At 42.9% G+C, this 14460-nt stretch overlaps 1 protein-coding gene across 1 annotated transcript in view; it reads right to left on the bottom strand.

The window, feature by feature from the left end:
* The window catches only part of LOC141141324 (uncharacterized), a 128587-nt gene that overhangs the window by 55214 nt on the left and 58913 nt on the right, over positions 1 to 14460 (bottom strand). The window contains exon 4 of the mRNA XM_073628997.1: positions 11066 to 11203. Within this exon, the coding sequence (XP_073485098.1) occupies positions 11066 to 11203 (138 nt within the window). The remainder of the gene's footprint in view (positions 1 to 11065; positions 11204 to 14460) is intronic.

Below are 14460 nucleotides of genomic sequence, written 5' to 3'. Positions count from 1 at the left end.
TGCTTCTCAACCCTGTCCTCAAGTACCCCCCCCCAACAGGCCATGTTTGCAGGTTTTCCTTCATCTTCCACAGGTGCTTTAAATCTAAGTCAATACAGTGGCTTTGTATTTTGGACAGCTATTTTAGATAAGATAGATTTCCTAAACATAACCTGTCGGGGGGTACTTGAGGACTGAGGCTGAAAAACACTGCTCAAAAAGAAAATTTGATTACTTACCACTCTGAAATGTTACTTTCCTGGTCACTTTCTTGGCAGCATATGCACAATCCATGCATGTGCTACCATGAAGTACACCAGGAAAGTAACTTAAAACTAAAAAAAAAAAAAAAAAAAATAAAATAAAAGAGGGATTTGTCTAAGACATGCCAATCAGCCTAGTTAAGCTGCAGCTGGGAAATCCGTTGCATAAAAAGAACACACATAAAACTAAAAATTTGAAACAATTTTATTGGCCCAAAAAACAAAAAAACAAAAAAACACACACAACAATCACACAGGACTTGGAAAAGAAGCAAGGAAAGCAAAATACACACATGTATGTTACTCTGAGACACTAACAGAATAGGTTTGAGGTTTGACCCTTTTGCAGTGTAAATTAACAGGAGTTAAAAAGGAGCGCACCCACGAATAGACATCTATTAAGGATTAAAACAACATTAGGCATAACATCTTGAGAAAGAACTTTAAAAATAATGCAGCACAGACAGTTAAATCAAAGTGAACGTAAAAACAACAAACATTGCAAACATAAAAAAAGATTTCATGGTAAAATAACCACCACCAAAAAAATTAATATATTGCATAAAAACACATCTGTTTTGCAACAACATAACAAACAAAATACAAAGAGAAAATACATGTTAGAAACTCGATAAGGACACTCAAACGTACTCTCTTGCCGTCCCCCAACACACATAATCTTGGCTCTTTTCAGGGCAAAGTAAAGAATGCTATCTGCAAGCTTTAGGGTCGGTTCACACATGGGCAACACGACTTTAGCGCGACTTTGCACGGCGGCTTCGACGCGACCTCGACGCGACTTCGACGCAACTCCGACGCGACTTCGGCAAATTACGAGGCGACTTGAAGTCGCCTCCATGACAGGCGACTTCGCCTGTGGCCAATCAGCTCTCTGGGAGGGAGGGGTTTTCCCTGCAAAGTCGCTTGACTTTACAGAGAGATCCGACTTGGAGGCGACTTCCATTGATTTCTATGGTACAGGTCGCCTACCAAGTCGGATCAAAGTAATACAGGGAGTACGCTCTGAAGTCGGAGCGACTTCAGTAGTGTCTATTAAGACACTAGCGTTAACTCCCATCAAAACTATTTCTGGGGCGACTTGGGGCGACTTGAGTCCGTACAAGTCGGATCCCAAGTCGCCCCAGTGTGAACCGAGCCTTATACAACATAGGTTTGTGTGCTAATGAGGCAATTGCAAACACATGCACAGTCCATGAAACACACAAAATGCAAGCTCACCCAATGTACAGAGAACTTCAAAGTGAGTACACCTGTTAAGGATGTCCTTAAATTACTAACCCAAAAAATACACTCTGCGCATGCCCGGAAACATCCTAGTGCTGTTCACACACAAAAAGCACCACCAAAAAAATTAAACAAAGTCCCTGAGCATGCCCAGAACAACCCAAATGCATTTCACACACCAAAAGGCACAGGAAAAAAAAACAAAGTCCCTGAGCATGCCTAGAACAACTCAAATGCAGCTGGCACAAAATAATCCACCTCCCTGTCCAAAATTAAGCACATCATCCAGCATGCACCAAAATTACAGATGGGACAAAACACCCCCCCGTCCAGGGGGGCAACTAAAGAGCCTTACACGTGCAAAAGTTATACAACAAATACCATTGCAGTCTAAGGCTGGCCATACACTATACAATTTTCTTGTTCAACTTTCCTTTAGATTTACCAAAACCATATAATATGAGGTCACACCTAAGCCCTTTCAATTTGTATGCAATCAGGCAGGCCCTTGTACTACATAGTTGAAAGTAAATCTAAAGGAAATTGAATAAGAAAATTGTATAGTGTATGGCCAGCCTAAGGGAAGTGACTTGGTAATTTTACTAGTCCCCACTTGGCTGGCTTATCTTCTAGTTATTGGCCTTAAAATGGGTATGAGGGCCCAGTTCCCATGCTAAGGGACATATCAATGTCACCAATTGGACAACCCCAAAAATGAAACAAGGAGAAATGCCTTTAAATATGCCAAATTGCTTAAGGGCCAGTTCACACCAATGCAGTGGAAAGTCGGTTATATGGTTTTCAATGGCATAGTTCACACCAGTGCTTGCAGTTCCAGTGCGTTCCAGTAAAAAAGTAGAACATGCTGCATTTTTTCTGCACTGAACTGTACTGGAAAGCTGTAAGACGCATCAAAAACGCACTGGAAAACACCTAAATGCACCAAAAATGCACTGCAACACACTTGTCCTTATTTAAGGTTAAGAAAAAAGAGGGGGGGAAGCACTTGACTGCATCAAAAACGTACCACAAAACACATAAAAAATGCACCAAACGCACCTACATGCACCAAAAATGCACTGCAACACACTTGTCCTTATTTAAGGTTAAGAAAAAAAGAGGGGGCAAGAAAGCACTGGACTGCATTAAAAACGCACCAAAAATGCACTCGAACGCATCAAAAACGCGCATGAAGAAAAGCACCTGGAATGCATCCGGACTGCGTTTCTATGGTGTGAACTGGCCCTAAGGGCCAGTTATTACTATACTTCCTCACATCACCCCAAATCACTCCCATAATATTGGCACTTCCAGCTTGTTTAAATTTTAAGTTAAAGATGCCGTGCGCCATGTCTATAGTGGCGTACCGATCGCCTCCTCACGTGCGCCGCAAAGAGAATAGTAAATGGGGAATTGCGCTGTTTTACCGACGCAAAATGTTTTAAATACAAAAATGTCCTTTGCGCACCGGCGTGCGCCGCAACTCATGGCGCAAATGCTTCGTAAATCAGCCCCAATATTACTTGGCACAGAAAAGTTTGATTTCATTTGTTTGTGTTCTCTATTTTGTTTTTCAGATCCCTGTGCCCTCTGGCTGTCCTGTCTCTCCTTGTGGCGATTCCGGCTCTAGTGCCTAGCCAGCAGTGGGGAGCATATGCTCCCTTAGGCGGGTGGAATTTTCCTTTCCGCCCGCGGGGTGGAGCCACCCCCCTGCCGGCGGCATACTAGATCACTTTTCCGGATGTCGGTCTCCCGCACGCGTGACGTCATTACGTCTCGTTGTTGTGGCGGAAGTGGCCTCGGCGGTCAGGGCTTCCCCTTCCGGAACGTGGTTTGTGCATCCGGTGATGGGTGGGAGGTATCGCCTTGCACCTGCCGCTAATTGTGCCTAATCTGGCACACTCATATAAATCCCAATAGTCTGAGGATCTATTAATCCCCAGCGCTTGGAGGAGATGGTCCATATACAAACTGCATGCATTTAATACAGGTTAGTGTTTTTATACAATGCATGCGGCGACCAGCTGCATTGGCGCACATATGCATTTCTTCTTTCTGTCTTCTATAAACAGACAGTGGTTTCCATTTAATTTATCACTTTTCTGATTTACGTCTTTAAATCTTCTTTAACAGACATTTTTCACACTTACCGGGCCCCCATGTGGTTGCATAGGGGCTATGCCAATTTCAATCCGACATCAATTATAATGCTTTGCAGTTTGGCTATTGCGATTTCCGCTATAAGGTATACTATATCTTTAACAACTATTGGAATACAGCTTTATAGAGAAATGTTTAATACAATGAGTATAGTTTTAGGATATAATTGATACACTTTTAATCCTTCAGTTTTTTAGAAAACTTTTTCACCCTCACACACATTCAACACACTGTTATTCAAAATCTACTTTTGTTGGCCCTTTTTTTTCATCATATGGCCCTTATATTATGACCCCTTACATCACTTCAATTTCCTTTGGGATAATTATACATACTGACTAGTAGGGACACCCCCCGGTTTGGTTCGCTGCAGAACATGCGAACAGACCAAAAATTTGTGCGAACCCCATTAAAGTCTATAGGAATGGAACATTAAAAATCAAACTAATTTTAAAGGCTAATATGCAAGTTATTGTCATAAAAAGTGTTTGGGGACCCGGGGACCCTGTATCAATGCAAAAAATAAAGTTATAAAAACAGACGTTTTTTCGGGAGCAGTGATTTTAATAATGCTTAAAGTGAAACACTAAAAGTGTAATATTCCTTAGTGTCGTGCCTGGGGGGTGTCTACAGTATGCCTGTAAAGTGGCGCATTTTTCCCGTGTTTAGAACAGTCCCTGCACAAAATGACATTTCTAAAGGGAAAAAAAAAAAAGTAATTTAAAACTGCTTGCGGCTGTAATGTAATGTACCCCTCCAGCCCATTACCAGGCCCTTTGGGTCTGGACTGTCTGGTATGGATATTAAGGTGAACCCCGCACCCAAATTAAAAAAAAAAAAAAAAAGTGTGGGGCCCCCAGGCCCTATATACTCTGAACAGCAGCAGTATACAGGTGGTCCCCCGGGTTACAAACAAGATAGGGACTGTAGGTTTGTTCTAAAGTTGAATCTGTTTGTAATTTGGAACAGGTGTATTTTCTAAGTGTAGCTCCAGCCAAAAAATCTATTTTTAAGCTTTTTGGATAACATAGGGAAGGGTTATCATAACCCCTGTAACATTTGTTTTGTTGTCTGTGCCCCTGTTCAGAAGATTTCACCTCACATTCTGTCCCAATGATAATTGGATTTTGAAAATTTTGGGTTATTAAGGAAACAAGGATTGGTGATAAAACATCAGTGGGGAGACACCTTTTTCCCATATTAACTCTTACAGGAGAGAATTTCCCTTACTAGGGGTAGATTTCCTCTCACTTCCTGTTGTCTCCCTCCGTTTGTAACTAGGAGTCGTTTGTAAGATGGATGTTTGAAAATAGGGGACCGCCTGTATATACTATACAGCCTGCCCTATACAACGGAAAATTGGGCCTTAGGTGTTGGTGGTACTAGAACGCTGTAAGCCCTCATAGTTACTCTTGGTGGGCGCTGGAACGGGCCCTGCTGTGAAATATTATATCAAGAATTGTAATTAGATGCCCCTGTTAAACAGGGGAAGAAAAATAGGGCCTTAGGCGGTGGTGGCACAACACTGTAAAGCCTCACAGATACTTTTGTTGAGCGCAGAAACAGGCCCTGCTGTGAAATATTAGATCAAAAATTGTAATTACTGTCACAAATTCACACGCCCACGGCTACTAACTAACCGCGACGTGCGTTCCGTGACCGGGGGATATGAGGAACTAAGGGAATAAGGGGGAACTTATACTGCGCATATAAGACCGGCTGTGGTACTTTCACAGCCTGCACTACCTTTGGCCACCACTAGAGGGAGACTCCACTCCAATCCAGCTAGCTGACCACACACAGGCAGATACAAATCTTACATACAATCTGGTGCACTCTAAGGGTTGGGGAGCAGTCCAGCAATTACTACACACTTCTAGGGTTCCTCCAGCTATCCTGCAAGCTTGAACCCCGGTGTTAATCACTCTTCCCACTGTCCCCACACCCACACACCAGACATACAATAAACGATAGCCTGCCACCACCCAACAGTTTGTCCGCAGACTGGTCTGCTGAGCCACCACACACACAGATCTCTGTCTGGAAGATCTGTTTGCTTACAATCTGCATGCAATCTGCCAACACACAGTGCAATTGCATATCAATTGGTACGTAACTTAAACCGAGTACTTAGGCACTAAAATACAACAACCTCTCCAGAGATATGAGTCCTAGCTTAGTACACAGAAGTCACTTATTAATTTTATCATTTAATATCCCGAAAGTGGGCAGTGCATATAAGATATACAAAGAAAGGATTTACCAAAAAAGATACAAAAAAAATGCAGAAAGACACACAATTGGCAATTTGCTATGAAAATAAAAAGGGATAAAAACAGAAATAAACTTTACCCAAGTCTATCTTGTAGAAGCATACTGGAACATGTGGGAACTCCCCAGTTTCGAACTGGCTTCGTGGAAGAACAATGTCCATATCTCAGGCTACCCAATTTATTGAAATATGGATGTGGGGTGGACTTTAGCCCTTGGCCAATCAACCCTGGGGGGGTGTTCCTGTCTCAGCCCACAAGAGGTTTTGTGTTATGAATTTACCAGAGTGGAATTGGCTTAGAATAGCGTTGATTGCTGGGTCATGGATAGGATTTCCGATACCAGCGCATCATGCCGATCGCAACAGTACCAATCACTGCCTGCCTGCCGCAATCAGGCGCCATATAACGGTTTTGTGTGGTTCTCTAGGATTCCACACCTGCTAAACATATAGAGTTACATGTACACGTAACCCATCAGGTGTACGATCAAAAGGAATTATTTTCATCTCTCTGCCGTTAATATTTTAGCTTTTATGAGAGATAAAATAGGTTCCTTAGATCTCTTGATATTAATCAAAGCTTACAGACTGTCCGGAGCCTTGTGAATGCCCCCTGCAGATCCGTGTGGCCAAGATGACTAGCTGTTTTCTTTGAGCCTCAGGAAGGTGGCAATCTATGTTTACTCTAATGGGAGCTTTTATTGGCATCTAGGTGTCACTTAGATCCTAGAAAAAAAAACTATCTCTGTCCTTTTCAAATGCTAATGAAAGAACATATGTGCATGACTGACATAGAATACTATATTTCTAATAACCCAGAATTAAACTACATCTACAATTACACTACTTCTACAGATCACACCACATCTAGTTAGGCAAAACTATCCTACGCTTATATTTTCGTCACAATTACGTGCCCCTGTTAAACAGGGGCAGAAAAATTGGGCTTTAGGCGGTGGTGGTGGTGCCACAACACTGCAACCCCTCACAGATACTCTTGTTGAGCGCAGGAACAAGCCCTGCTGTTAAATATTTGATCAAAAATTGTAATTACCCGCCCCTGTGAAACAAGGACAGAAAAATTGGGCCTTAGGTAGTGGTGGTGGTGCCCTGAACCGAAAATATTCTTAGAAACTATCATCATGAAAATTGAGGAGGAATAGGATAGTCACTCAGCATAATAGGATAGTCACTCAGCATATGCAGTCTTCAAGGGATCCCACATCCATAGAAAAATCATTTGGTTACATCAGCATCAGGTGCTTGGTAGCTGGTGATCCAAGACCGATTCGTTTTTATGAACGTGAGCCGATAAACAGAGTCTGTGTGCAGGTGCACTCTGATTACAAAGCCTCCAGCAGCACTGAATGTGCGTTCAGAAAGAACGCTGGATGCAGGACAGTCCAGTAGCTCAATTGCATATTGAGCAAGCTCTGGCCAGTGGTCCATCCTCAAGACCCAGTAACCCAGTGGATGTTCTGCTGGAAAGGTCTCCAAGTCTGATCTTGCCCTAGATATTCCTAATTCAGATGCTGGTGATGGTTGCTGGAACCGATCAGACCTGGGCGCTGAGGACTGAAGAATTGCCTGAAGGCATCGGTCAGCCGGCCACCTTCTCCACCGCTCTTTCTGTGACTGAACGAAGCCTCAGCAACATGTTGCCCAGCACCAGGAGATTGTAACCTTCCAGGCTCTGGAAACGCATTGCACAAACCTTTCTGCAAGGCCTCCCAAAGATGTTTCATCCTCTGCTCCCTCTGCGAAGGCTGGAAAAGTTCTGCAACCTTACCCTTGTAACGTGGATCAAGAAGGGTTGCCAGCCAGTAATGATCCCTCTCCTTGATACCACGAATCCTAGGGCCGTTTTGCAGACTTTGCAGGATCAGGGAGGCCATGCAGCGTAGGTTTGCAGAGGCATTAGATTCTGAGTCCTCTGGGTCACTAAGGATCACATGATCTTCAACCACCTCCTCCCAGCCACATACAACTCCATGGGTTTCTGAAGACTGAAAACGATTCCTTGAAGACTGCTGCTGATGCTGAGTGAGTGTTATCCTCTACCTCCATGCTGACACAATCCTCCTCCTCCTCTTTTTCTTCCTGTGTGATCGGCGGACCTGCAGGAATACTAGTATCTGGATAAAGGGGGCCTTGAGATGTAAGGAAGTCCTAAAAATGCTAAAAACAGTGCTACACCATGTGTGTAAACGATATCCAGGAAGAGCCATCTCGCAGCGTGCAGTCCAGCTGCGTTCCAAGCTCCCTGGCTCCGTAACCGGAAGTGACGTATCTGCTATCTGCTGCAAACATGTCCCAAAAAAGGCCCACACCAAAGAACTTTTCAAAATATGTGGGGAGTCAGAAGCGCCCTGCACCTGCTTAGCTCTGCGGTGTGATGCAATAGGGTGGCTGCCCTTAAACTGCCCCCTGGAGGGCATCCTACCTCATTGGAGATATGCCTCATCCTCTTCCTCCTCTCTTCTATCAGGCACCCAAGTTGAGTCAGTGACCTCATCATCCCCTCCCTCCTTGTCACTGGAGCAAACCTGGCAGTATGATGCAGCTGGAGGACCATGACTGCCAGTTTCTTGACCTTCCTGGGCAGCCCATCTCTCTAGGCTGACGTTACTCCTCTCTTCAACCTGGGAACCATCATCGGAGGCCTTCAAATCTCTGCGCATCCTTCTGCAGCATGTACCCAACACTGTGGTCGAATAGTTCGGCAGACTCCTCCGTGCATGATGGTGGGGCTAGGGAAGGAGTGACTGTTGTCATGGAGCCGATGGAATAGGCTGCTTTGGCAGCTGCATTGGCAGGCAAACTACTCAGAGCCTGGGTGACAGAGGATGAGGACGGCTTTGTTATCCATTCCACCAACTCTTCTGCATGTTGTGGCTCAATAACACGGCCAGCTGCAGAAAAAAAAGGACAAGAGTGCCCCACAGCCACATGCTGAGGATGCACTGTGTCCACGAGCAGCACTGTCGACTGTAGACACAGAGCTTGCTTGCCCTCTTTTAGTGGCCTGTGAGCGTCTGCTGCTCCTTGGTGGCCTTCCGGACATGCTGTAAATTTTGTTTAGCAAAGAAACACTACACTGTATTGTGTACTGTGTACACCACCAGGAAAGCAGTAGCAAATGCACTAGGGGTACTGTGTACACCAAATGAAGTGTAATAACAACTACAGGTGCACTGTATGTATTGTGTACACCAGCAGGAAAGTAGTAGCAACTGCACTAGGGGTTCACAGTACTGTGTAAACCAGACGTTTAATAACAACTATGGTTACACTGTATGTATTGTGTACATCACCAGGAAAGTAGTAGCAACTGCACTAGGGGTTCACAGTACTGTGTAAACCAGACGTTTAATAACAACTATGGTTACACTGTATGTATTGTGTACACCAGCAGGAAAGTAGTAGCAACTGCACTAGGGGTTCACAGTACTGTGTAAACCAGACGTTTAATAACAACTATGGTTACACTGTATGTATTGTGTACATCACCAGGAAAGTAGTAGCAACTGCACTAGGGGTGCAAGGTACTGTGCACACCAAAAGAAGTGTAATAACTATGGGTGTACTCAAAAGAAGTGTAATAACTATGGGTGTACTGTATTGACCACCAGAAAAGTATGAGCAACTGCACTATTGGTGCACAGCACTGCATACTGTGTACACCGCCTGATGTATATTATAAACAGTACACCAGGAACAGCCTGCAGTCAGATATAAATAAACTGGATACAGTGGAGATTCTATATATATATATATATATATATATATATATATATATATATATATATATATATATATATATATATATATATATATATATATATATATATATATATATATATATATATATAGAGAGAGAGAGATATATATTAAATACATTGCAGCTAAATGAATAACCAGCCTGTCAGAAGTATATTAGAAACAGTACACCAGGAATGGCCTGCAGTGAGATATAGCTACAACGTGCAGGTGGCTTTATATAGTGTGGGGCGTGGACTTAGTCCCCCTGAGCCATGATTGGCCAAAGGCACCCTGCCTTTGGTCAATTATGGCTCTCTTAGCTGAGGGTGCTGTGATTGGCCAAAGCATGCAGGTCGTGGTGCATGCTCTGGCCAATCATCATACAGCAATGCACTGCGCTCCCGCAGTGCATTATGGGCCGTTACACGCTGCTCGAATTTTGGCATGAACGGCCCATAATGGTTTTAGATGAACGAGCGAACAGCCATTCATTGGTAACCATACATCATAAATTGTAATTCTAATTCTACTTGTGAATAAAAGGAATTTTATGCATATATATTTTGTGCGTTAACAAACAATGCATATATATTTTTTGACAGCAAATTAATCCCTGAGGAAGACTTTGACCACGCATGTTGAAACGCGTTGGGATTTGCATACCAGATGTTTGACTAAATATCATGTACTGTTGTATGGATATATATTATTGTAGAATTTTGAATGGTGTTATACATCTCCAACCAGAGCTCATATTTTAAATGTTTATGCTGTGTTGTTACTTTTTCAATAAAAAAAAAAGAAACATTTCTCAAATTAATGCAATTTTGGTGCAGAAAAACCCCACTGGGGGAGACTTTCCCATATTGGAACATAGAAAGCCATTTACAACTCTGCCCCAAGCTACAGTACCAATGTTTTCTCAAAATGTCACCCAAATCGTCCTCTCCTCTGCTCTCCTCCCAAGACCTCCTGCTCTCTAGATCTCTCATCACCTCCTCCCATGGTCACCTCCATGGCTTTTCTAGAGACTCCTCCCCTGGAACTCTCTCCATCAATCTGTCCAACTGTCTCCTACTCTGTCCGCCTTTGGTAGATCCCTGAAAACTCATCTCTTTAGGGAAGCCTATCCCACCTCAACCTAACAACTGAACTTTTACTTTCTCCTATTTTTATCAGTTTATCCTTCACACAGTTATTATGTTTTTGTATCACGTTCCTCGCTTCATTAGAATGTAAGCTGTTATGTGTAGGGCCCTCCTAACCTTCTTGTCTTGTATTGCATTGTAACTGTACTGTCTCCTCTTATATTGTAAAGTGCTTCACAAACTATTGGCTTTATATGAATCCTGAATAATAATAATACATTTGAAATTGTTGGTACCTGGCACAGGTTCAGTGCATCTGTATCCACATATGTGATAGCACTTGCGATTCCCTGAACAATCCTGGTCAGTATTGCATCCATTTTGAATATTTGTTGGACATACTGATGGTCTATTTGGGCAGCTTCCAGGTTTAACTGTGAAGAAGACAGAGACTGGCAGTCAGTAACATTCTCCAGATGCACACACTGCGATCTGAATCTAATTGGCATATTTCTGTTCTCATACAATTCCTATGTGCCAATGCTGCCCCCCTGCTCATACATGCATATCCTTTAAATCAAGCTTTGGAAGCCCATATACCATCAAAAAACAGGACAAGATTGTAGGAAGCAGGAACACATTGAATTAAAGCAGTTTGCTGAGCCCACCTTAAGTAGACCATACACAAACTTTACATAATTTTTGATTGACTGGGAATCAAACATATGGTCAGAAGAGGTTGTTTTAAACCAAGCACCCTGCCACCCATGCGTCTGATCCATCAATATGAACTGCTTCAACATAATTTATAGAAACTTCCATTAAAATAACAAAAAAATGATTCTTGCAGCAGGTTCAATTGTGGCAGCATCAATCTCTTGTGGGTATGCTCATCTCCTTCCTGGCCTTCCAGGCTGCATGGTAAGGGTCTGATATAGATTTTGGTGGGACCCCTGCGTTTGTTAAAAAAATGGATCCTGCTCCTTTAAAGCATGTTATATGACACAGTGCTTGTCCTGTGTCATTTGGCCCCCTGTAACACCTAAAAAACCTGGCTAATCCTGCCAGTTTCTTCCCTCTGTAAACTGACAATGGTGTATCATGGCTGCTGGGACCAGACACTGTGGTCAGTTTATGTGCCTCTGTCATCAGCAGCCTGTTATCTGCTCTCCTCTCTGCTCCTGTGTCCTCCTCCCCCCTCCTCTCTCTGTCTGTGTGTTGCTGCTCTCATAACACTGACCTGTATACATCATCAGCACTGCCTCCTATTGCAGTGTCCCCCTCTGTGAACGATTTATAAATATAAATGTTGTAAATACCTAATTTTACAGCCCTGATTGCGATCACATGACCAGCCCACTCTCTCCTCCTCCTCTCCTCCTCCCCTCCAAACTGACAACAGAGGAATCTCAGCCCCGCCTGCTGCATCTCTCAGAGGAGAAAAGGAGAAAGCTGGCCAATCATGTGATCACAATCTCGGCTGTGAAATGAGGTATTTGCAGCATTTATTTTTATAGATCACACACAGAGGGGGATTCTATAATAGGGGGCAGTGCTGATGGTGTATACAGGTTAGAGTGGCTTAACAACCACTTTAAGATCCATATCAGACTTAAGGACCAGGTATTACATTTAGGGGGTACCCTCACAACATTTTTTATTGGATTCTACTTAAAATTCATACCCCCAACCTCCATTCAATGGCCTCCACCCCTCTCTGCCAATCCCTCCACTGACCTTCACTCAGTGTCCTTCACCCCTCCATTTTAAACCCTCCACTGGCTTCTGGTTGCCCATCTAATAAAATTTAAAAAAATAACAAGAGCATACAAACCAAGTCACAACTCTGTACCAAGCTACATTACCAATGTCCTCTTAAAAAATAACCCAAACCATTCTCTCCACTCCTCCCAAGACCTCCTGCTATCTAGCTCCCTCATCACCTCCTCCCATTGTATTGTAACTGTATTGTCTCCCTTTATTTTGTAAAGAGCTGCACAAATCATTGCCTCTATACAAATCCCAAATAATAATATATTTGAAATTGTTGGTACTTGGCACAGGGTCCTCGCAATTGTATCCACATGTATTGCAACACTTCTGATCGTGAAGACAATCCTCATCAATTTTACATGTATTTTTTAACAGCTGTACATCTTACATGTACATGTGGCAGCTTCAAATTTTTTCTGTAAAGAAGACAGAGATGGGCAGTCGGTAACATTCTCCAGCTGCACATGTTGCTACCTAAATGTGATAAGGGTTGCATGAGGACAGAAATATGACATCTGCAATTGTGGAAAGGGGTGCCAATGTTGTCCCCCTGCTCATATACTTTCATCCTTTAGGTCATATATGGAAGTCCATATACCATCCAAAGACAGCCCAACTTAAGCAGACCATACATGTGGCAACTTTCAGTCAACTTTTCCATCATTATTGATTGACTGGGAATCAGACATACGATCTGAAGAGGTTGTCTGAAACCAACCACCCTACCACCCAAAAGTTTAATCCATCAATACAAACCGCTTCAGCATAGGTTTCTGAAAATACCATTAAAAACAATAAAAGATTATTGTAATTTTGATAAAAGTGATCAGATTCTTACAGCAGGTTCAATCCCAGTAGTATCAATCTCATGTGGGTATGCATGTTCCTTTCCTGGTCTGCCAGGCTGCATGATAAAGGTCTGATGTGGATAGTGGTTAGACCTCATGCTTTTTCTCCACCCCCACCTCTATACTGGCCCCCGCCAGCACCTGCTGGGTAATGTCCAAGCTCCTTTCCAGGTTGTTGATGGTTCATAGTGTTGCCACCTGATTTTCTAGATCCAGGATCTGGGTTTCCAGAGAAACAACTAGTTCCCATCTCGCACAGCAGAATTCACCGCAAAAGCAAAGCACAATCACAAACCAGTAAAATACAACTTTAAAAGCAACCCAACTCATACGGACAGTTGCTGCCGACCCAGGATTGTGCAGTGGTGTGACATCAGCACCAAGTCTCCGCTCCTATGTGTTTCATCCAATCGGACATTCTCAGGGGGTCCTAGGACTGAACCTGTGTGCCATTGAGCGGAAGAGGCTTGAGGCTGGTGAACATACCTGGAAGGATCCATATTTTAACACATGCGATTTATACTGTATTTGTTGTAGAAAAAATATCTAGCCAGTCTTTGCTTCACAAGAAGGTGGTGGTTGGGGTTTTCTCTGATACACAAGAGAAATTGGAGCAATTTAATAAGTTGGTGTAAAATGAACCTCCTTACTTTGGCACTGGAAGTGTTTTTGGGACTTTTTACTTACCTGTTTTTGATATTGCACTTGATATAATTTATAATTTTTTATTAAGGTGCATCTATGTATGTGTGTGGCACTGCACTGCCTGTTTTATTGTAATGATAAGGATATTGCCGATCAAACAGCAGAAATGTAAAAATTACTCTGCTCTATAGAGGGTTGTACAGGGGTGAGAACAGAATGGGTTAAGGAAAGAATTGTACAGATGGTGGTAATTTGGAGGAAGATGGGGGGGAGTACAATGTAATATAATCTGCAATTAAAATATTATTTTCCAGTTTCTTTCTTTTCATTTGTGACAGAATGAACTGTAATTTTCCCCCCATTCTGTGTGATGTCGAGTTGCACGGAGAAACCAAGTCTTGGAGCCGTTTGTGTCTCTTTGTTAA

Source organism: Aquarana catesbeiana, linkage group LG04 (assembly GCF_042186555.1).
Source record: "Aquarana catesbeiana isolate 2022-GZ linkage group LG04, ASM4218655v1, whole genome shotgun sequence".
Lineage (NCBI taxonomy): Eukaryota > Metazoa > Chordata > Amphibia > Anura > Ranidae > Aquarana > Aquarana catesbeiana.
Note: the sequence above shows the minus strand (reverse complement) of the source record. Positions and strands in the feature narration are given on the sequence as shown.